Here is a 25,461-nt window from a genome sequence, read left to right as displayed (position 1 = left end):
AACCAGGGTCATCCCATGAAACTGATTGCCAGGAAATTTAGGACCGACAAATGGAAGTACTTTTTCACACAACTCATAATCAACTTGTGGAATTCTCTGCCACAAGATATGGTGACAGCCAACAACCTGGATGGCTTTAAGAGGGGTTTGAATAACTTCATGGAGGAGAGGTCTATCAATGGCTACTAGTCAGAGGACTATAGGCCACCTTCAGCCTCAAAGGCAGGATACCTCTGAGTACCAGTTGCAGGGGAGTAACAGCAGGAGAGAGCGTGTGCCCTCAACTCCTGCCTGTAGGCTTCCAGCGGCATCTGGTGGGCCACTGTGTGAAGCAGGATGCTAGACTAGATGGGCCTTGGGCCTGATCCAGCAGGGCTGTTCTTATGATGTTCTAACTTTGATCACAAAAGTTTCTGGGGGGAAAGTTTGAAAGCAGGATGGCTAATTTTTGAACATGATGGCTTCTGTACTTCTAAACAGTGATGTAGTTGCAAATTCAGAAGTGCAGGTGTTCTCCATGACAGCCCCCATGGCCGTGCCCACTGTAACAGCCAGAGAAGCCAAGAAGTACTGGCACTTCTGAACATCCCACCTCTACTACATCCCTGCATCTAATGGTCATGCAAGAAAGGAGATATCACCAGGGACATTTTCCATTTTGTCGTACTGCAAGTGATTGAAAGTACATCTGCCCACATTCCCACATCTTCACAATTATTAAAACTACAGAAACCTAATATGAATGATCATCATGTGTGTTTTGTCCCTAAGTAAACAGTTCTGAATTCTAGTTGAGAGTTTGGCTCAAATAATGTTGCCTTTCTTTTTACCAAATAATTAGAAGTGCCTCTTAGGGAAGTTTAGAGGAACTCTTCCTTCCTTCAATTAAGGTCTGTGGCAGGAGGTGGGGAGACAAAAGGGGGCTGCTTGCTCCCTATGGGATTCTCAATTTACTAAAAGTAAACATGTGGTGTAGGATATTCAAGGACTGCCCACTCCCACATATATAAATCAGCAAAATGTTTAGGTTTGATCTCTAATACTATTCCTAGTTAAAGAATGGAAGCAAACTCTGGCTATCAGGACTGGACTCTCTCTATTGTTCTGGAAGAGGGTCTAGATCAGCAGCTAACTTTTCATTGGGATGCTACTTGTCATTGTTAGGGCTGAGCTATTGGAAGCAGCTGCTAGGTGTTGCAGGGGTCAAAGCTGGTTTGGGGACCACCAGGCAACCAGTCTGGGCTCAAGGATCAAACCAGTAGCCTGAGATCCAGAATATACTAGAAGTCAAGCTGATCATAGAGTAAGGAATCAGGTCCAACCTGGCAGCTGAAGGACAGAAATATGCCAAAGGTACAGCAAGAGACTGATACTGCAAGACAGTAACATGCAGACTGCCTTCACACATAATTGGAAACTGCGGGTCCAACTGACCCATGGTTAGCCCCCATTCCCCCTACCGTGCTCCCAGATTATCCTGGAGTCTGGGAGACTGAGGGGAGGAACTGGCCTCAGTCCTGGCACAGGACTGCAGCCAGTCAGGAATGGAGAGAGGGAGGAGCTTCCTACCCTTAAGTCCAATTCCAATCAGCAGCAGCCTTCGGATGACATGGCACTGCTTTCTAACTGGAGTTCTCGCTGCCAAAACTGAAGAGCAGCTGAGGGTTCAAATTCAGGTTTGTGGTTGTTAACCTCAGGTAGTTTTTCTTGTGGAACCACACATTTCCGCATTTGGGCGACTACAAACCCAAACCTCCAGCATGGTTGCTTCTGGTTTGGCATGATGTCCAAAGGTGGCTGTAGAGTCCCAGACCAGGCAAAACATAAGAAGTATGCTCTGCTTTTTCTGACTGCAAAATGTACAAGATCTGTACACTCCATAAATACAAAGGTACTTCATGGGAAATATTCAAAAACATGCTCGGACATAGTCTACTATCATGTCGCTTCAGTTTTTCCCTTGTGGTATTGCTTGTAGTAGCCTAGTTTAGGCTTTTCTGGGTCCTGCTCAAATGCAGTTTCTCATTTCCCTGCCTAAGGCCCTCACTTCAGGCTGGTCTGGCTGTGTCTCTAGACCTCACTCCATGCACAAGCAGAGGCTGAATGGAAGATTAATACTCTAGCCATCCACTCATTTTGGGTCAACTTCAGAGGTCAGCCCAGGCATCTGGAAGCTTTTCACACAGGGCTTTTGAAGCCCTTTCACTTGCATCTCTTCCGGAATGGAGGGGATGCATCCGCATATCGGCTAGATTTACCCCATAGTCCCTGTGAGTTATTGGGGAGCAGTTCACGCACAATTTGGGTTTTTCATTGTGCATTAGAGTGTAACCTGATTTATATCTGGGGTAGAAATAACCACTATTTGTGTCAGTTTTGGGGGACAACTTCAAGTTCACAGGAAAACTCACGGTAAAACCTGGTGTGCAAAAATGCCCCAGGTATGTGATGGCAAGTGGTGGTGGTTACTGTGAAGAAATACAGAAGATTTTTGTATTATGGCTGTTATAGGGAGGAACGAAAGGCATTATCCAGCACAGATTTCTAGTACTTAACCCTATCCCCACCCCACCCATCCCAGCCTCTCAAATGACAGGCTGGGTCAGCTGCAGCTAGGTCCGCAGCCAGCCTGGCCTGTCATTTGGGAGACCAGGCTGATCTGTAAGAAGCTGCTGGCTGGATAGTCTGGCCTTGCAGCAGGAATGTTGGATTCAGTGGTTTAGTTCCCTGCCCATTCACTCCAGAGCTTTGGCTCTTCTGCACTTTTCCAGCCGCATTTGCGCTTGCTACAGAGGTTTCTTGGATAAGAATATAAAGGTGAAATATCCTTCAAGCCATCTCAGAGGCCTATTTTAGAATAGAAGTTGTCATAGTCCATAACTCCAAAACCATATGACATTGAGATACAAGAAGACTTTTTATAACACAGCACCTGCAGGTCTGCCACCTCATCATATTTTAAGCAAAAGTGGAGTAGAATTTAAAGAGACGGCTGAAACAATATTTCTCCTTTAAGCTCTTGTGCGGGAGTGAGGGTAGGTGAATATTAAAGCTTAGTCCTGTTAATGGCACAAAAATTATACTTTTTAAAAAATATGGCCACTAATGTGTCTACTAATTAAAAGAGAGACGCTTAAGGAACCATTTGTGGTATGGTATGCTCTTGTACAAGATATTCCACTTTAAGATCACTTAGCTCCTCAAAAGTGAATCTCTATGTTGCATTCTATTTACTCAGTGAATTTTCAGAAACTGTTCCACTTGAGGCATATACTTTTTCACAAAGATAGTTGTGGAAATGTATCTTTTTGTACATTTATAATGAATACATTTATACATTTTATACATGTATACTGAAGAACAAATGCTAAATACGGTTGGAATAGCAATTGCTATTTAACATTTGCAGCACAAACTATATTCATTTTAATTACTTTTAGAACAGAGCTACAAGTTCTTTTAAAAAAATAAATCAATGTTAATCTAACTAAAAAATAAGATGCAAAACCCAAAAAGAGGTAGAAGGTGATACAGGGTGAGTACATTCATTCAATACATTTAGAAAATTACCACATATATTAAAAGAATGTATCCTTGATGGTTTTCCTCATAAGTGTGATTTTCTCCATTGTGTCAAGTTCTGTCATGACCTTACTTCAAATGAATGGGCAATTATTTGCTTCTGATAACTAATATCTTTGCTAGCTTTAGAAATATGGCCATCTACACAGTGAATTTAGGCAGTATCATTTCAAACATTCCCCATAAAGACTATACTATGGTTAGCTGCTGCATTGAACTTGTTCTTTTATGACAGTTGGATGACATTTCATGACATTTAGGCTGTCATTCCAAGTCAGGTTCACCCACACACACATTTATGTCCCACTGAAATCAATGAACAGTGTTCTAATATGGAAACCAAAGAACTACAAAGAACAAATTACTCCACAAATATCCCTGACTATGATTGCTCAGTGGCTTATGGCTACTGAAGCTAAAACTAAGCAAACACAATAGTGGGCTGTGGACTATACTCCGCCCCCCCACCCACTAGAATAGACTCACACAATTAAGAAAATAGGCATGTCAAGAGCACATCCATCCTATTGTTTTTCCAGATGTCCTGACATCCTCCCAGCTTGTTGCCTTGATTGTGAGTTGCAGAGAGTTGTCCAAACTGCCTCTCTACATGGTATAAACACTAAAGTAGTTTTCGGGTTGCACATAGGGCATGGATTTGGATAAATGCACCCCCTCCAAATAATGAAACACACTGGCAGGATGTCTGGGGAAGTCATCCAAGCAGGCACACCCCCTTTCTTAATTGCATTGGCCACTTCAGCAAGCAGGATGGGAGTGGGGGTTTAGAGGGAAAGTATCATCTGAACTGGTCCAGATCAGTTCATGTTCAGTGGTTAACTGAGATCCTTTTTATACAGTCTCTCTAAATATACAGCACTGAATATGCTGGCATGCAATTAAGGTTACAGGTTATAATTCTGGGTAGTATATTTCCTTCCAACAAAGAGGGGAGAAGAAGCCACAGCTCCCTCTGTCTGCTTCTTGCCTGGTCCTGTTATGGTCCTGATGACTTTCCTCCTGCTCTTCCCTTTCTCCCACATGCCATGCAGCAAAGTTGGAGTCACTTACTACAGCAGGTGGGAGAGAGAAGACAGACACAAAGGTTGGGTAGTGGGGAGAGCAAATTTTTGACTTTCCTGGGGGATTTAAAGGTATATTATCATTTCATGAATGTAACCTGGAAACTCAAACATGCCAGAAAGAGGGAAGGCTGTATGATTATTATACTCTAGGTAACTGTTTCTGTGAGACTAGAAATTCTCTGAATTAGACTAAAGAGAGATTTCTAAATTATTTGTTTCAAAGGGGAGAGAGGGGGGGGGGAGTCACAAAACCTAAAACCCAATTAAAATAGCTATAATTGTAAATTATTAGAATTCCCTCCCTTCCCCAAGAAGATACTAAATACACAAGATGTATAATTCAACCTGGAATGTTATTGGCATCGATGTTTTCCATGGACAGTGTCTTGCAGCCACATGCTTAGTAGTTTTAAAGCATTTTGAGTACATATGTATCAAAATTGTGTTCATTTATATAATGTATCTAATCTCAAAGATTTGTGCAATACTTTTCCTATCACATCAGTCATTTCACCTACAGTCTAATACCTCTGAGCTTCTGTTTAAACAAGCAGGATAATAACAACACCCATTATATTTACTTTAAATCACAAAAACGCATGTCATCTTACTTATTTGTACATCACTCTTCCAAGTGTCAAGGTTCAAGCAAGAAATAGAGATGCATGTTCTGTCTTATTTGTGTAACACCTATCTCCAAAAAGTAGCAAAATGTGGAGTTTTGAATGTCACCCGATGTCAAAATAAGATAAAAAACTATTGCTTCTGAAAATAGAATTACTTTGTTTCTTAACTTTGCTACATCACAGTCAGTTTATTCAGTAATAAAAAACCCCTCCATTTTCAAGATCGGTTTACATTTTCACTCGTGCTCTAAAAAGCATGGAAATTCAAACTTAAGATTGCCATCTTAACTTCCATGTCATAGAAGCTGTAAAGACTTTGTAGAGTATCATATATCAAATCCCTACCTCATGGGAATGAGAATGATCAACATCCATGTTAACACATATCTATGAGAACACTGTTAGAAAATGCCTTTGGAACCTCAGCAGCAAATAATATTAATATATTTAAATAAGGACTAATTGAACTGCATCTAATTTGTGTTGTTGCCTCTGCTTTTGATTTGAGAGGTTTTAATAATTTAAATGTTTGGTTTTGTGAGATTGTGTTATGTCATTCTGTAGATTAATGCTTTCCTGTTCAACCTTCATAAAATTGTATATCTTCCTTTCAAATGAATGTTTTTAAATTTTTTTTAAAAGGCCGACCACTTATTAAAGCATTGTGGTTGGTTAATTATTCCTTATACCAAATTGTTAATTGATTAATTAGTTGATATTTGCTTTTACCAAACCAATAGATGGTTTCTGAGATACTGAAGGAGATATGAGATAATTTAAGTAAAAAAGTTTCCTTTTGTTGTTAGATGGAAAGCTACTGTTTAATTTCCCCCCACATTTCCTATTGCAGTTACATACTAGAATCAAAATAGTGTCAAATAATTAATGTGTTGATGTTAAGTCTTGGTCTTACAAATTAAAATGTGCTATAATTCATTAAAAAATTCCTGTCCCTGATCAATCTAATGATGGACTCAGTTAGTTTGCAGCAATTATATATATATTTAGACTGAGATCCTTCTTTTATGATAGATTCCCAAGCAGCATAGTCCACTTGAATGCCCAGTTTGAGTGGCAGTTCTCGCCATATTGTGGCTCTTTCAATTCAGGTGATTGTCTTAAAAGAGAACCTCTTTTCCTGATATGAGTACATATTTTCCCATGTTGTACCTCAGAAAAAAACTAATCAAGCCAATGGGCCAGTTCAGGTGATAGGTTGAAGCCCACCACATGATCAGGGATGTGCACTCCCAGCATGCCTTTCCTCTTTTCTAATAGTGTGTGGAGGGTTGGTCCAAGCCACTCCTCTCACATGCAGTCTAATATAATGGACAGGGGTGGCAAGGACCTATTGTCCAAAGTGACCCGTTCACCTCTGACTTTTTCAGAATCCCTCTGAAGAACTAATAAGGCTATCAAGGTATAGTTGCTGTGAACCAGGATGGATTTGATTTAAATCAAACTGATTTAAATCATGATTTAAATCACGATTTAAATCACTAGCAGGGTGGATAAAAATAAAAAAAATCCAATTTAAATAAAAAAATCCGATTTAAATTAAAAAAATCAAAAAATTTTTGATTTAAATCAGATTTTTTTATTTAAATCAGATTTTTTTGATTTTTATCCACCCTGCTAGTGATTTAAATCGTGATTTAAATCGTGATTTAAATCATGATTTAAATCAGTTTGATTTAAATCAAATCCACCCTGCTGTGAACTGAATTGAAAATTTTCAATCATTTCCCCTCACTCTTTTCTTACATTTTTAAAGGGCAGATTCTCCATGCATTAGATCAATGGCACCTAAGTGAGAGGACTCTTGTGTACTTCACATCTGATCAAGGGGCACATCTTGAAGAAATATCAAGCAACGGAGAGGTCCATGGGGGTTATAATGGAATTTATAAAGGTATGAGTCATCTACTGTTCTTCACTCTTGACTAATATTTGTATATCACAAATTGTATGGATTTGCAAGATGTCAGTGACCATAAACCAACATTTGGATTTGCCATCCACTGGTAAAAAAAAACCTCAGGCAATCCTTCTCGCCTGCCTGAACACTCCTTCTTGCCTGCCTGCCTGCCTGTAGGGATGTGCACAAAACTGGTTCACCCGGTTCGGTTCGAATTCAAACCGGGTTCGAACCAGGAGGGGGTAGTTCGGTTTTGGTTTTGTTCGAACCACCCCGCCTCGGTTCGAATTCAAACCAGTTTGAACCGGTTCAGACACCCAAAAATTGGTAGGATGGTAGCTGGCACCCAGGGATACCTGTCACCCAAACCCCAAAGCAATCGGACACTCGTATGATTTTTTATGAATTGTTGAAAATTATTTTTATTTTTTTTCATAGGATAGGATAGGAGCACCCATGGGTGCCAACAGCCATGCAAACCCCGAAGCAATAAGACACCCCTATGATTTTTTTATGAATATTTGAAATATTTTTAATTATTTTTCTCATAGGATATAATGGGACACGAACCAGTCCATATCCCCTATTGTGGAGCACCTAGGGGCACAAAAGCGGGGTGGGTGGTAGACAGACAGGGGTGCCTACCACCCACAAAACCCCAAGGCAATTGGACACTCCTCTGATTATTGGTGAATTGTTAAAGTATTTTTGAATTCTTCATAGAGAATAATTAGGATTGCAGCAAATGTATAGCTTCACGTCGGGGGGAAGGGGGTGTGGTAGAGTGGAGTGTGGTGGGTGGTAGTTCCTAGGGTGGGCAAGGAAGCTATCAGAATTATTTGAAAGGAATTGGGCAAAGGGATGATTTTAACTGATTTTTGAAGTTTACGCGTCTTTAAGGTTTTTTTCCATAAAGAAGCATGGAGGTGTCAGCAAATGTATAGATTCACGTTGGGGCCAAAGGGGTGGCCTAGAGCAGTGTGGGGTTGGTGGTAGTGCCAGGTAGGGGCAAGGAAGCTACCTGAATTTTTTCAAAGGATTTGGGCAGAGGGCTGGTTTTTGGTGAATTGTTGAAGTTTACGCGTCTTTAAGGTTTCCCCCCATTAGGTATAATGGTGGGTGTATTGCTTCACATCAGGGGGAAAGGGGTAGGTGGTAGTGCCAGGTAGGGGCAAGGAAGCTACCTGAATTTTTTCAAAGGATTTGGGCAGAGGGCTGATTTTTCGTGAATTGTTGAAGTTTATGCGTCTTTAAGGTTTTTCCTCATAAGGTATAATGGAGCTTTCAGCAGCCCCATAAGTGCACTTGGGGGGTGCTGGGGTGGCCCAGAGCGAGTGGTGGTGTAGTGTACATAGGGTGCCAACCACCCCCATGGGTTTCTAACCCATGGGGTACAGGGTTCTGTTGTTTCTGAGGTATTCTGAGTGTGGATTCTATGATAGCAAATTAGAGTGGATTCATGGTGTCTCATTGAAAATCTCATTTGCTATCATAGAATCTACACTCAGAATACCTCAGAAACAACACAACCCTTTACCCCATGGGTTAGAACCACCCCCTGGTTTGGTTCTAATTCGAACCTGCAGCTCGTACCTGATGGCTGGTTCGGTTCGAATTTGAACCTCCGAACCACCCTGTTTTGAATTCGAACCGGTTCGCACATCCCTACCTGCCTGTCTCGTGGTTGTGTTGCTGGCACTCGGGATCACATGCCTCCAGGCACAGACTCTGCTGAGTAGGCTAAAAGGAAGTAGCTCGGGCAGAGCAGTGATGTCATCAGCACACGCTGTCGCCATGGACTCAGAGCCCCCCCCCCGCACATATTGCAGTGCTGCGTCTGCTGCACTGGGAGCTGAGGTGGCCGTGAAGCTGCCGACAGTGCTAAGCAAGTGGATGGAGAGGCAGGCTGCTTGCCACTCGCTTGGCCACTGGTGTGCGTCCCATGGTAGCTGCTGTGCTGGGAGCTGAGATGGGCACGAGGCTGCCGAGTGCCGATGGTGCCGAGCGAGTGGAAGGAGAGGCAGGCTGCTCGCTACTTGCTTGGCCACTGGTGTGCACTGCTGTGGCGCTGTACATGGCGGCCACCGTGCTGGGAGCCAAAGAGGGCATGAGGCTGCTGAGCGACTGAGTGAAGAGGCAGGCTGCTTGCTGCTCGATGGATTTAGCAGGAAACAGCTTTAATGCTGCAGGGATAACCTTTCCAACTTTGGAGTGAAATAATCTTAATGTTGCTGAAGTGCTCCTTTGTGCCTACTGAGCAACATAGTCTATGTGGGTCTTCCATGACCCAGTGGCATGAAAAACCACACCCAGATATTTAAAACTATTGACCTGTTCTATACGATGACGTTCTATATGCCAGTTAATTCTCTTAGGTCTCTTGACGAAGACCATGGAAATTAATTACCAAGTGAATGTCATTGCAGTAAGTAGCCAAGAGCCTAAGCGCTCTCCTAATGCCCACTGGAGTTTGTGAGATGATAGCAGCAGCATCTGCATACAGCAGGATTGGAATAGCTGTGCCCACAATAGTTGGGAGATGTAGTGCTGGATCAGAGGGATTATTAGCTAGGGTATTTATGTAAAGATTGAACAGGGAGGGTGCCTAAATGCACACTTGTTTAACTCTAGTAGTCCACTACTAGGCCACTAGTAGTTATTAAATGTGAAAGTGAGCCTTGAGGGTTACATCTCACCAGGGGTGCACCTAGGTAATTTTGACGCCCGGACCACCCCCGCCATGAGGCTTCCCTGGTGTGAGGCCCCAAAACCTACTTTTGGGGATCTCCTGCCATGCCTCCTTTTTTTTAAAATTTCAGCTGCCACACATCCAAGGGGTGGCTGCCGAGGGGTGGCTGCATGGCCAAGGGCTTGTGATGATCATTCTCAACTGTGCAGGTGCACCTCGCAGTTAGCAAAAGATACTGGGCTGAATGGACAGGCCCAGCATCGCTCTGGCCATAACCTGGGGTGGAGGTGGGCGGGGGGAGAAGGACTTCTCGGCTCACCTCCTGGCAGCCACCCCTCAGCCGAGCTACGGCTGAAATAAAAAAAAAACACCCACAGAGATTCAGCACGATGGGGTGGGTGCAGGGTGGTTGCAGGAGCCCCTCCCTCCGGCCATTTGGAGGTCCCCCATACCTTGAAGGCTACTTACCAGGGCCACATGGTCTGGGGGTTAGAGTGCCTCTGCATCTCACTCTTACAGTGGTGTTCTTGCAGAGCTTCTGTATGAGAAAAAGTAAACACATATTGATATTAGTGTCTCTGAGTTTTCCTCAGAGGCTTATCATTGAGATTGAATCAGAGGCTCCTTTAAAATCTACAAAGGACACATACAGAGAGGACTTAAGTTTGTTGCTATATTTCTCAGTCAGATGGTGTAATACCAGGGCATGGTCCATAGTCGATCTCCCTGTTCTAAAACCAGCCTGTTCATCATCCAAAATACATAGGAACCTAGGAAGCTGCCATATACTGAGTCAGACCATTGGTCTATCTAGCCCAGTATTGTCTTTATAGACTGGCAGTGGCTTCTGTAAGGTTGCAGGCAGGAATATCTCTCAGCCCTATCTTGGAGAAGCCAGGGAGGGAACTTGAAACCTTCTGCTCTTCCCAGAGCGGCTCCGTCCCCTCAGGGGAATATCTCACAGTGCTCACACTTCTAGTCTCACTTTCATATGTAACCAGGGTGGACCCTGCTTAGCTAAGGGGAGAAGTCATGCTTGCTACCACAAGACCAGCTCTCCTCTCAAGAGGAGAATCAATATCTTCATTCTCCATCCAGTCTTGCAACTTCCAATCTAAATGCCTCGAGTAAAGCTTACTCACAACACTCAGCAGGCTAATTGGGCAACAGTTGGCAGGATCATGTCTATCCTCGTTTTAAAATATGGGCACTATTATGGCTATGCCCTAGTCTTCAGGTATGAGCCCAGTTCGATCTATGCATGTAAAGAGGGCTGCCAGGACAGGGGACCACCAATCTGCATTAAACTGAGAAGAGAAGATACAATCACAGCCCTAGGCCTTGCCAACTTTTAAAGAATCAATGAGCTTCTTAACTTCAGCAACTGAAACAGGTGGCCATTCAGGAAGTGGGTCATTTTTTAAATCTAATGGGACTAGTTCCTCCTCCTGGACTGCACAGAGAACTCTAAAGTGTAATTCCCATGTCTCCATAGGGACCTGACTAGTCAAATGGGAGGAATAATGGTCCGTGCAGCCAGCTGTAATACTCCAGAAGATAGGGGAATCCCCCTCTCTGACTAAAGCAATCAGCCACTGCCAGGACACCCTTTGAGCCTCTCTTTTCTTAGCTTTGATCAAGGATTTATATATTTTTTTTCAGGACTAGTAGTGTTGAAGGAGTTACACGTTGAGGGTCTTGTCAGTACAATTTATAGTTTGCCACTAGCTCCTTCTTGGCGGCTACACACTCTTGGTCATACCAACTTCTAGACCTACTCGTTAGCTGGCAGTTATAATTAGTTCTTTCCCACACAAGATGATCTTGTATCATATGAATAAGTGTCCCATAATGATCATATACATGCCCAATCTCTCCCTATTATTAACTCATCACGAAGTCCAATCATATCATCTTAACAAAATGTTCATAACTTGAGCCCATCTCTCATCCCACTTAATCTGTACTTCCCCAGCCACCACTTGCAATGCAAAACTAAATTTATCCTTAGAATGAGATGTCCCAAATGGCAGATTAGTCCTTAGAATCAAAGGGAGATTATCGCTTTCAGGGCGAGAGTCTACCTCCATTTGAACAACACAACTGACCAGGTTATGGGATGTAAGCCAGTAATCCATGGTAGACATCCTGTTCCCAGACCAGTAGGTAAATTCTGCTGGGTTACCCCACTCACTGCTCCATTTAGAATACACAAATCAAACCGATTGGCCAACTGGGCCAAACACAGGCTTGCAAAATTGTATTTACCATCCTTGGCCAACCAAGGGGTGGAGAGAGAAGGGAGTTTCCCATATCTTCTGGTGGGAGAGCATGGTAATAGGTATATAAAGCTATGTTATACTGCCCCATCCTTGCATTGAAATCACCTCCCACTAGAATAAAAGCTAGTGGGGTAGCCTCAATGCATTCCTTGAGATATTTACCTAGATTTTGACATTGCTACCCTACCAGGGAATGCTTATGAAGAGGGGTTAATTATATATTAATCAGAACCAACTGAATGAGATTAAATTGCAGTAAAATTGTTTTCACCCACTGGCCATAAAAGGGCATGGGGGTAATCTTCACATGAAGTCCTGTTTCAGTTAATAGGGTCAGTCCTCCCTTGGGTCTACCCCCTTTTCAATGGGCAGGGCATTGACATGTTGTACATAAAAAACCATCCACCTCAATCTTATCCATGGCCCAAGTCTCGTGCAAGAAAAGAATAGCAAATTTAGACAGGTATTCTATAAAAGAGATATCTCTAGATTTGCATGCCCAACAGGCTACATTCCACATGCAGAAGGAGAGTCTGCACTGATCAGATGATTGTCACTTAGGTGATTCAGCAGTGGCTGGAACAAAAGCCTGTTCTTCAAGTGGATTTAATTGCTGAATCAAATTAGTAGAGCTCATGGCCTTATCAGACACAGTTGGGCACACATCCAGGGGAGATTGCTCTGTTATTTGCGATCCTGATGAAAGAGATGTCTTGGGACTGGATTGATCCTTCTTCAAACATTCTGGCAGAGTTGGATGGGGCCCCATAAGATCCACCAGCTTTTCCAATGAAAAGAGGAGAATTGCTGATTTTCCTCTGGTCCCATAGGATCTGCAGTGGAGGTCCTCTGAGTGCTCTCCGGAACTATTTCTGTCTGATTTGCAAGGAATATCTTTGAAATATCTGTTGAGTCAGAAGTCAAATGTCTTGTATGGGCTTCTTATTCTGCATCTTAGGATGCTCCAAATGAACTTCTGCATCAAGCCCATCCACATATTTTGTCTCCTGATTCATTTGTCCCACAGGCACTATTTGTAACTCTGTCAGGAACTCTGCTTCATGCATAGAAGTCCTCTCCACAAGCTCAGCTGGTTTCAGAAAATCTCCCCCCCACACACACACACATTTAACTGTTCGTTAGCAGTCACATCCTCTAGGATAACAACACATCCAGTAAGGGGGTCCATCTGTATAAATCAAAGCTTTATTAAGTCCTTGTCTAGGGAGACATTGGTTAAAGCAAATTGATCATGTTTCCCTGCAACCTCCATTTCGCCAGGAGTTGAAATTCTGGAGTTATCAAACAACTTTCACTCAGCTTGGTATTGATCAGCTTTGCAAGAGGACTCACAATTATTTGAACTGAGGACAAAGCATGTTTGAGATTAAGCAAATGTTTACTGATTTCATTTATTCCCTGCTGCATCTCTGCCAAATCATCGGAAGAGGTTAGGCAATTAGCCAGAAGGTTGAATATATTATGACTTCAGTTGATGCCCTTGTGCAAAAGCATTCATCTAGTATAGCTAGCTTTATCACAAAGACTGTACAGATCGCACTATAGTGTGCCTTTGTATGTAGTTCAGAAACTTAGGTTGGTTCAAAATGCAGCTGCTAGATTGTAAACCGCCTAGAGCCTTTGGAATCAGGTGGCATATAAATAAAATAAAATAGAATAAAAATAGTATTTCAGGTGTTAGGGCTCTTAGAGTAGAAGGGTTGCTCTGAATACCTGTGGTTGTTTCCCAGAGTCAATAGACTGGTCCTCTTTTTTGACTTCCCTCTCATCAACATTCATGGATTGTTGTCTTTCTGTATTCTGGAGTATATGCTGCAGCATCAAGGTTTCCTGAGGCTGAGCCTCAATGCATGTTAGTCTTTATGTATAAATTGCAAATGTGTACATTAGAGGCCCAATGCTTCTTTTTTATTTTTTTATTTCTAGTAAAAGCAGATTTGGGACTATGAAATTGCCTGTGGAAAAGTAGAGACAAGGAAAGAACATTTCACCCTTTCATTGTTTATTGTTTCCTTCTCCAAATTGCATGCCCAAGCAAATGCATGTCTGCTGAACATGTATGAAACTCCATAAGAGGAAAAACTACTTAGGAGATGGTTTTGAACAGGGAAAAGGACAGGAAAAGGTCTAAGCACTTTCCACATGTGTGCTTTTCTGGATTTAATAACATCCTCCCAATGCTGGTTTTCTGTAGAAAAGCTGTGATATACACAGGGCTGTGATATACACAGTTGAACATAAAACTCCAGAGTCTTAAATAACCAAAGAACCTGTGAAGTTATTAAGTACTATGAATGAATTACAAAAAGTTTTGGTCGTGGGTTTTTTGTTTTTTGTTTTTGCAAAGAAGTTCATGGATGTGCCAGTGTCTTGTAAAATGAATTTTATGCAGACAGCTCTTTTGTCTTCAGTACTGCACAAAAAATCAGAATAATCTGTGAATAAATATTCATCTGCTTGTATAATTTCCACTTTCATTTCCTATATTTTAAAGTGCTACCTCATACTTTTTTCCATAAATTAATATAAAGCCTGATTTTCATATCAGACAAAGCAGAGCTACATCAACTTCTCAAATTAGTTATCTAATTAATTTAATGAGCTTCCCAGCTCGAGAGAAATACTAGGCAGTTGTGTCAAAATTACAGTTGTGTCTGGTTCATAGAACATTTTTTGAATTTAATTTTAGAACAATATTAATCAAATTATTGGCTGTGCAACTCCATGATCTGAAGTCTGTATTATTAGGCTATGTGAAAAAAAATATTGAGAATATGATCCAGAATTTTAAATAAAATTACTAATTGCTGTTAGATAGCAAAGATAATTCTGTCTTTAAGTGTCAACGTGTGTTACTATAGTGAACCGGTTGCCATATGCCCCTGGCTGTATAGGATCCCAGACCTTTACAGAATAGTCTGGGATCATTCTTTACAGAAGAAAAAGGTGGATTGCATGGCTCCTTTCTACACCTATTTAGCTTTTCTACTAACATAAGAGTAAGCCCTAAGAGCTTACTCTGTAGTATTCTGTAATATTACAGAATTTTGGATATCGTGGTAGTGAGTATGGGAAGACAGACAAAGGATTTGTGCAAAAAGAGCAATATCTGTAACTAGCAAAATTCTAGTTGCACTTGCTATAATGCCACCATGATAGCAAGTAGAGTGTGTATAGAAAAAAGTCTTGAATATTAAAAGGATTCAAAGGGGGACAACACGTTTCTGAGCATTTTGTGAGCCCACACAATGTGCACATGCACACACGCACAGACATGCAGACTTGCACCCTCCTATGGGTAGGGGTGTGCATGGAACTGCCAGCTGCGGTCCGGCACTGGGGTGGGGGGTACCTTTAAGAGCGGCGGGAGGATTTATTTACCCCTCCCACCGCTTTCCCGCTTGCCGCCATAATCCTAAGAGTAACTTGGGGCGTCAGGACACCTCCCTGCCGCCCCTTCCCCAACGTTGCTGGCAAAACTCCCAGCAGTCCTTTGCGCGCGCACGCTCGTCTCTGTGACGTGCGCGCACGCAAAGGACTGCTGGGAGTTTTTGCCAGCAACGTTGGGGAAGGGCCGGCTGGGAGGTGTCCTGCCGCCCCAATTATTCTTAGGATTACAGCAGCAAGCGGGGAAGCAGCGGGAGGGGTAAGTAAACCCTCCCACCACCCTTAAAGGTACCCCCCCTGAACCGGACCACCCAGGTCCGGACCGGTCTGGAGGCCTTTTTAATGGCCTCCAGACTGGTCCGGGCCCATCCCTACCTATGGGTTCACTTTCAGGGAGGACCGGGCCAGCTAGTGACAGAAGTATAGGCCTGGTTTTGACCTCACTCTTGGATCCAGGTGTTTCTTTTTACCCATATGAATGAATGACACCCATTCACTTATATGAGAAAAAGTAAAGCATTGCACAGTGTTGGGGTGGGTTTAAACCTGTTCCTGTGCCGAATTACCTGTGTCATTGAGAACTGAGCTTGCACCTACCTGCATGGCCTTGCCTTTTCATCCACATTGCCCCATCCTGGATTATATTACATTATATTATATGATATATGATATGATATGATATGATATGATATGATATATCTATGGAAGAAAAAATGGAATGTATTTAATGTCAAACCAACCCATTCACATTATTTTCATTTTTAGTTCCTTTGAAGAAAGTCCAACAACCCCAACAATAGTTGCTCACCATGGTTTTCTATTTAAATATTTCTCCTTAAGGAGCTTCGTTTATTGCATAAAAAGAAAAGCAGATAAAAACTGCTTTTCTTTTTTATGCAATAAACCAAGGTCCTTAAAGATAAATTGTGAGTCATCTTATCATGCGTATTGAGTCGCCTGTATACCAACTATTTAAATATTCAAAACCATATTCAGTTTTTTGCTTTGTTTTTGTATTATGCATTCAGTCTCAAAGTAGAACATCATTTTTAATTTTTAGATAGATTTTAAGCAGGGTATATGTCTCTGTAGTTCAATGTATAACTAGTTATGTCCATCTTTATCAATGTTTCTGAACAAATCCCTTTCTTTCTGAAAATTGTTTTGGCCTCAGATGTGAAATATAAAAACATTTCCCATGCTGGCTATAGAAAACAAACAAATAAGAAACATAGTCTTTCTGTGCATATACAGATTGTAATTTGGAACATGCATCAGTTTATTTAAATGACATTAGAGAGTACTTTTCAGGTGCTATAGTGTTTGTGATAAGGATCCTCAATAATATACCTTCTATGAACATGTGAATATGAATCCAACCAATTAATCCTCTCATCAGGAGATGTAAGAAACCTAATCAGCTGTAATTAGTACTAGTGTAACTCAAAAGCTCTCAACACGTCTTCACAATTTGAGCTCAGTCGTTTCTTTATGTACAGCCAGCTCAGATCCAATTTTTAAAAGGGAAGAGCTGTGGGAATTTTTGAGCCACTTTAGGAAGGGTAGTATATAAATCGAATAAATAAAATTAAAGTGGTGAGCTGTAGCTGAATTGCATTAAAAATGGCATCACATATGGACTGAAAACTCAACTTCAAAGAACTATATACAGTGGCAAAATTAGTCTTGGAAGCTACACGCACACAAAAATATCTATTTTCATTATCACCTAAATTCAGATTTCTTACATAGTTTTTCATTCTGAATTTCTGTTTTGTAGGGTTTTGATGCTTCCCTTTTCAGTTTGTTAAAGTTTGGTTTCCCATCTCATTTCAAATACATACATTCATACTAGAGATACACAGAAAAATGTGCCTGCTTAGTTCAAACACAATTGTTTTTATTGGTGGCACAATTATTACAAAGCTTCTTAGCTGTTTAACGCTTTCTCCTGTGAGATCTGATACCCAACATTGCTTTCCATTAGGAGTGTTGGTAATTATCTAGGAATTCCTGGTTCCAGTAATCCAAAGTGATTATTATTATTCCTGTTACTTCAGTTTTTATTAAACACAGTCTGAGGGCTCAGGGTCAGCAAATATTACAGCTGAGCCAAACAGTCTTTTATATTTCATCTGTTGAAAAGTGAATGGTGTATGTTTGTGTGTTTGCAAATGGCTCATTAAAATCTTGGCTGACATCCAGACTAACATGAGAAGCAGGTGGTGGTGATGCTGAGTTACCAACTAAAGCAGCAGTGACACTTGTGCTGCTGCATGGCTTTCAGGGACTTAGTGTATTTATGTGTGATGGCCTTTCTGGGAAAGAGGACACGATAGAGATTTGCCCCTCTGCACAATTGCCAGAACTGCATTATCCGAAACCATCAGTAACACCAGCGCTTTTTACACCACGCCTATGATGTGTGTATTACATTTGTATACCACTTCATACAAATGTCCCAAAGCGGTTTACAAATAAGCAATAAAACCAGAATTAAAACCAAATATTAAAATAATTAAAAATTAAAAACCTTAAAACAGTTTTAAAAAACAACCAATTAAACAAGAATAACAGCAACCATAAAACCAACTTACAGTTGATCGAAGGCTTGATTGAATACAACGTGTCATGAGTGCTCTCTTAAAACCTGCCAGAGATGGGGAAACTCTTGCAACAACAAGGAGTTTATTCCAGAGCCTCAGGGCAGCTATAGAAAAGGCCCGATCCTGAGTCACCACCAGATGAGCTGGGGGAAGTCACAGGCAGACCTCTCCCAAGGATCTTAATAAGCAGTGGGGATCCTGAAGCAGAAGGCGCTCTCTTAAATACCCTGGACTCAATACCATTTAGGACTTTATAGGTAATCACCAGCCAGAGGCGTAACTAGGGAAAACGGCGCCTGGGGCAAGCACTGAAATGGCGCCCCCCCACCGTGCCCCCCATCGCCCCCCCAACATACTACATTATACTTAGGTTTTTCCTCACAAGCGCCCGCCGCCACCACCAAGCCAGGCCACTGACTGGCCACCAGGCGCCAGCAAAGCAATGGCGGGGGGGGCGCAGGCGGCGCGGAAGGGACCGCTCGTGGGGAAGGGGGCACTGACGCGCTCCCTTGACTGCTGCAGCGCTGCTGCACTGAGCAGGAAACATTTGTATTAATAAAAAAAATTTAATTTTTTTAAAAAAAAAATTGGTCATGGCGGCGACCCCCACGTGACCAGAAAAGATGGCGCCCGGGGCACGTGCCCCCCCTGCCCCCCCTATAGTTACGCCTCTGTCACCAGCACTTTATATTTTGCCCAGAAACATATGAGCAGTCAGTGTAATGCTTTTAAAATAGGATTAATGTGGTCTCTTGGTAATATCCTGGAGACCAGTCTGACTGCTGCCACATTTTGTACCAATTGCAGTTTCTGGACTGCATACAAAGGCAGCCCCATATAGAGTACATTGCAGTGGTCAAGTCTGGAAGTTAGCAAACATACCACTGTTTTTAGGTTGTTCTCCTCTAAAAAATGGTCATAGTTGGCATATCAGCTTAGGTTTATAAAAAGCACCCCTGGACACTGCCTCAACTTGAGAAAGCAGAGACAGGCCTGGGTCAAGAATTACTCCCAGACTACATACCTAGTCAGAGGTACTCTTACGGGCTGAAGTCCAGGGCCTCCACACCCCTTGGGGGACCCCAAATGCTTTTTAGTTGGGCCTGGATGGTTTGGTCGTGTTAAAAATGTGTTTGAAATACTGTTTGGGTGGGTGGGGCCTCCAAATGCCAGGCTCCAAAATTGCCAAGGTGCACCTCTGTATCTACTCAGTCTAGATATTAGGTACATACTTTCTTATATACTTTGTAACATATGTACTTTATTACATACTTTGTTAGTCTAGATATTAGCATTTGTCTGTTTTTATTCAAGTTGTGAACTCTAGAAGGAAGTGTGCAAAGGCCTCCAAAGCCATTTCCAGGGAGGTCAACCATGCGCAAACTCACAGGGCAAAGCATGGAAACTCTTGAGCTATAGGAGCAAGGAAACTGAACAATCCTAGAGTTCCCTTAAACTCTCACAAATTCAGCTCAGTGCTAATAAATATGGTGGAATCCAGACTAGTGCTCCACCAGTGAAAAGCTCCTTCCCGTCTCTGCCTATTTTCTTTGAATTTCCCCTTCCTGCTACAGCCAACATGCTGCTGCATCTCATGTTGTTGCCAAGGGAACTTATAAATGTGATAATGTTGTTTGTGCAGCTGCTGGTTTTTAAAAGCATCGGGGCTGTCTGCCACCACCACTGCAGTCCCAACACAGAACCTTTCAGCTCCATTAGACTGCATATGTCAGCCAATGTTCTTAAAAATAATTCCCCACAAATTATTTTAAATTGTCCCTCTCTCTGTTTCTCATTTTTTATATCCTTTTTTTTTCAAATGGAGTGACCAGAACTATACACACATTACTTCAACAGTTGCTGCAACATAGATATATAATGCATTCAGGGGTGCTCCTAGCTGATTTGGGCACATGGACCTCCCAGCCACAAGGCCCCCCGCTGTGAGCAGGCCCCCCAAACCTAATTTTGGGGGCCTCACTGAACCTTCTCCACTCTCCCCCCTCTGCCACCGCTGGCCGGAGCAACTCTGGGCCCATCCACTTGGGCCATCGTCTTCGACCAACTGTGAGGCGCACCTGTGCAGTTGAGAGATTGTTGCAAGTCACAGAGTTGATTGTACCTCACAGTTGGTAGCAGACCCTGGTCTGAGCAGACGGGCCCAGCATCGCTCTGGCTGCTGCCACTGGGATAGGGGAGATAGGGGATCATGAAGAAGGACTGCTCCACTCAGCCCCCCAGCAGCCACCCCTTGGCCATGCAGCAGCTGTAATTTAAATAAAAAAGGAGGTTTGGTGGGGTGGGGGCAGGGTGGCTGCTGGAGGCCCCCTGGCTACTTGGAGGCCCCCCTGGGCCTTGGAGGCCACGGCTGGGACCCCAGGGTCTGGGGGTTAGAACGCCTCTGAATGAATTTATAATATTTATTTTATTTTCAACCCATTTCCCAATAATCCCAATACTGGATTTGGCATTGTTACCTCCACAACACACTGAGTTGATATTTCCAGGCCCACTCTGTGGGCACAGTGAATTTAGAGCACAAACATTAGGTGACATTAGAATGTCATTACCTAGTTTAGAGAAATTCAAAAGGAACTAGAGCTGGTGCTCTTTTCCTTCTTTAAAGATTCCTCATTTGGGCAAGGCTTTCATGATTTAGATCCCTTATAATTTCCTGATGCTGCTATATAGGCTTCTACTTTTCAACATACATAGTCAAACATGGTTTGCAATAAAGATGATGTTGTCACCCAGTCACCTGATTTTCTTATGCATTAATTTAATGGGAATTCAACATGTTCATTCAAGCTGCTGCCAGAATGGTAGTTGTTGCTTATGTGAAGAGAAGACCTTCTTCTGCAGAGAGCATGAAATTCCCACCAATCTTTGTTTGTGCTTCGAATATCTACAATTATTAGGATGAACTTGTGAAATATAACATTGGTACTTGAGTATTATCATAGTTTGTATTATTCAACAGGGCCATTCACATGACCTACCAAGTGGGCGGGGGGAAAGCTTACCAAACCTTGCCTCCCCCCAGACAATTGTTGGTTACTTGGTGGGAGTGCGGGGTGCGCTCCCACATGTTTAGCCCTGCTCCATGCAGCACGGAGGAGAGTGGATTGATCTGAGGCTAGAATTCGTCGTGTTGGCCTTGGTGAATTCCATAATGCACCGTGTGACATGCGTGATATTTGGGGGGATTTCCCCAAAAGATGGACACTCCAAACATGGCCCCAGCGAACACTTGAGCAGTTTGTTCTTGTTAAGGGAGCACTCACTCCCTTAATCTCAGCTAACAGCTGATTTTGAAAGCAGGGCTAGGTGGCCTTGCCCCACTGGAATCCAGCTCATCTCAGTGGTGCAGCCTATCCCAGGCTGGTTGTCCCTAGCCCAGGTTAGTCTGCATGTAAAACCAACCTTAATATCTTTTCCTTTATCTCTGATTACCTGGAAGTGTTGTTAGCAATAGAATGGTATTGTTCGGCACTATTCAGTGACTAACAAGACTTTCAGAAGAGGTCATAATATCAATAAATATTTCAACATCACTTCATTCTGCACGGTGGTAACAGAAATTAATATACTTGAAAACAAAACAAAAAATCTGCTTTTCTATTTCCATACTGTATCTTCTACAAAATGGCCTGTGCCTCATCCTGCATATATTTTCAGAATTCTTTGCTATGTTTTTAATTTAATTTTGATTTGGAACATTGCCCATGTAAAAATATGAATCTGAAAAATTCATAAGAAGGGATCGTATATTTTGCTTTCCTAACCATTATTTCATAGTTTTATAGTTCAATAATAAAAACAAAGAAATATAATTTGAAAAAAATCAGATTTATTCTGGCCAGTATTGTGGTACATCAGTGAAAACTGGGTAGAGTTATTTAATTGCAGAATTGTCACAACCCCCTATTAGTGAAATCTATTACCTTCATAGAAGAGAAGCATATGGAAAACCTTTCTGTGCTATTTAAATAAAAAGCAATACCCTACTAATGGTTGCCATCTCTTTTTCAGGTGGAAAGTCTACTAACTGGGAAGGAGGGATTCGAGTGCCTGGTCTTGTTCGCTGGCCAGGAGTTGTTGAACCCAATATAAGTATTGATGAGCCAACCAGTAATATGGATATTTTCCCTACCATTGTTAAACTTGCTGGAGCGCCACTCCCCATGGACAGGTACTTACTGATTGATGTAGGTGTTTTCACTCACCTTTTAGTTGCCAAAATATCCCTCTGTGTTGTGTTATGCAAAAATATTAAAACTGCATAATAGAAAATATTAAAACTGCACAATACAACAAAACCACAAATTCTTAATTGATTGTATTATCTTAAATGCATTCAATGCGAGAGGACACTGAAAACAGAAGCTCAACTAAGGGGGCCAACTGTATTCAACTTAAATGCCTGGTGGAACATTAAAAAAAACATAAATGAGGCAACCGAATGGGCCTCAAGATGCAGGTGGGTTGCCCCTGCAAAATCTGGGGTAACTTTGCACCCAAATAGAGCATGTGATAGGTCCTTTCCAAATGAACCTCTAATGGCAAGATAAGAGGCAAAAGAGCCTCAGCCGACAAATGAATTGACTAAGATTCATGTGGGTAAACAGGCTGTCCTTGAAATATTATTTGATATCAAGCTCAAGGAACTTAAGCACAGAAGCAAACTAGTAACCCTGCAAATTGAACAAAATGGGAGAGACATGCTCCCAAGCTTAAGCTCTAACAAGGAACTCCAAGCCCTCACTGACTCACTCACTTGCTGCTGCCATGAACTCCCTGACCAAACCATGAAAGACAGAAACACATCCTTTTCGCATGTAAGTTCCAGATCTCAGCCACACTACCAGAGAAATCCAAAATTCCAGAAGAATGTATTACTATCATGGAAAATGCGGGGAAACTCTCCCATTGGAAAGCCTGGGGAATTATTCCACATAGAGCAATGAAAGCCATGGAGTCACAGAGAGAGAATCCAAAATGTTTGCAAACTGCAAGCTGTTTTACTGGTATGTATGTATCTAAAATACCTTCCCCTCTGTGAAGAACTAAGTCTTCTAGAGCCATTGTCATCAGACTGCATGAGAGCATGAGGCAAGTAGCGAGGCCCTTCCATCAGTCTGAGGAGGATCAACTGTTATCTGGTTCCTCCCCTCTGACAACTCCCCTGCCCCCTTAACTTTTGTTTGGCTTAAAAAAAAAAGATTGTGAGCCCTTTGGGGTCAGGATTATTAATTATAAAGAATGCTGTAAGCTGCTCTGATCATCTCCGGAAGAACAGGATATAAATCAAACAAACAAAGGAGTTTAGGACATTCTATAGCAGTTGTAGCTTCCAAACAGTTTTCAAGGGTTGAAATATAGCGTGCATTAAGATGTGACACTTTATGGATGTGAAAGCTGGACGTTGAAGAAGCAAGATAGAAAAAGCATTGACACTTTTGAACTTTGGTACTGGAGAAGACTTTTGAGGATACCATGGGCAGCCAGGAAAACAAACAAATGGATCATAGAACAAATCAATCCAGAATTTTCACTCAAGGCACAGATGACCAGGCTCAAACCATCATACTTTGGACACATTATGCGAAGACCCAGCTCCCTTGAGAAGCCCATAATGCTGGGAAAAGTTGGAGGAAAGAGAAGAAGAGGACGACCAGCAGCAGCAAGGTGGATGGACTTGATTACGAAAGCAATGAATGCACCACTGAGAGACCTTAAAGGCCAAGTTGAAGACAGATCATCCTGGAGAGAATCTATCACTGATTTGATGGCACTTAATCAGTCAGTCAGTCAGTCAAGATGTTTTGTCACATCTTTGGTAGATGTGACTAAACCGTCTTGAGATTGTTTTTAATGAAAGGCAGTATAAAAATTTAAAAATAAATAAATACACCTGAAAAACAAAACAAACAAGTAAATAAAGTGATGTCCAGATTTGCCTTTTCCAGAAAGTGGAGCAGAGTCCAGACCACCTGAAGCTGTGCAAAGGCAACCCCAGATCCTGCCAGCACCTGGCCATGCAGGAGCAGCTCATATTTCATGCTACACATGGAAACTGAGTCTGCAAGTGAAGAAACTGCTGTATACTGTCTATTGTGTGAAGCTCCTCTTAGTTATGAAGCAGAATGGAATGTACAGAAACCACTCATCACACAATAACATTGTTCTTGGATACTACAACAGGTAGAGGAACATATTTTTAAGTTCCTCAGGCAGAAATCCATCAGTTGTAGCAAGGAATTGAAGAAGCAGCACCTATAGAAGGTCAGTCCAGAAGAATCCTCCCCAGCCCAGTGTAGAACTGAAAGAAGAATGCAAAATGTGTGGAACCTAATTTGTAAACAAGTATAATATGTATCTGCTGCTTAGATGGTACAGCATCTAGTTATTAATAACAAGTTATGCTCCTTAACATATAATTCCCATGCTTTGTTGTCACCTGTGTGAAAATTGCAAATACCTTAACTATTTTTAAACTGAATATTTTTAAAATCATGGAATAGACAATATAGAAATGTTCATATGTTGAAGTTATTCCCTGTAACTTTATGTTTATATAGTACACAAAAGTAATATTCTTTAATGCTGTTCTTGGCTACTGCAAGATTATGTCATATACACAACATGCTAAATAGCTTAACTTCTAGGTCTCTCCCATAAGCCCTCAAGTGTTTTGATCTTTAGTAGCTGTATTTTAATTACTCTTCTTGGCTAAGGAAGATATCCCACACCACCACCCGACTTTATACCTGCCTTACATGTTCCTTCTGATCAAGCTACCAATGCTTAGGCACAATGCCAACATCATTCTTCACTTTCTTATGTACAACCAATAAATAATCAGCTGTGCACTTTTGCCCCACAGATCTAAAGTAATGCTATCTGATAACTGGTGTTCACTTAGTTCATGCAAATTTCAAAGTGATTCTGATCTAAATTCAGAATATCTTTCCCCACCTTTGCTCTAGCTTAGCACGCTTTTACAGAAGTGATCAGCCATATGGTAGACTAAATTTGTCTCTAGGTTTCAGTAATTTCTCCAGTATAGCACTGAGAGGCCAAGACCTTACACATTCATGGCAGAGTCCCGGGAGTCCAAGCTTACTTTTTTTCCTTTTAATAGAAAAAAATTGTATGCATATGCTAAAAATATGATGACAAATATTTTTGAAGCAGGTGCCAACAATAAACAACTTGTTTAGACCCACATTAAAACTGTCAGATCATATAGAGCTGGAGGCCTA

The 25,461-nt window shown here is 41.9% G+C and overlaps 1 protein-coding gene across 9 annotated transcripts in view; it reads left to right on the top strand.

Annotated features, from left to right (window-relative positions):
* The window catches only part of STS (steroid sulfatase), a 275,517-nt gene that overhangs the window by 109,412 nt on the left and 140,644 nt on the right, over positions 1-25,461 (top strand). For 8 of the 9 annotated variants that reach the window (XM_053310059.1, XM_053310053.1, XM_053310058.1 and 5 more), the window contains 2 exons: positions 7,068-7,205; positions 22,229-22,388. In XM_053310059.1, the coding sequence (XP_053166034.1) occupies positions 7,068-7,205; positions 22,229-22,388 (298 nt within the window). The remainder of the gene's footprint in view (positions 1-7,067; positions 7,206-22,228; positions 22,389-25,461) is intronic. The other variant, XM_053310057.1, reaches the window with a different exon arrangement.

This window comes from Hemicordylus capensis, chromosome 3, assembly GCF_027244095.1.
Source record: "Hemicordylus capensis ecotype Gifberg chromosome 3, rHemCap1.1.pri, whole genome shotgun sequence".
Lineage (NCBI taxonomy): Eukaryota > Metazoa > Chordata > Lepidosauria > Squamata > Cordylidae > Hemicordylus > Hemicordylus capensis.
The sequence above is the reverse complement of the archived record's forward strand: the minus strand, read 5'-3'. Positions and strand labels throughout refer to the sequence as shown.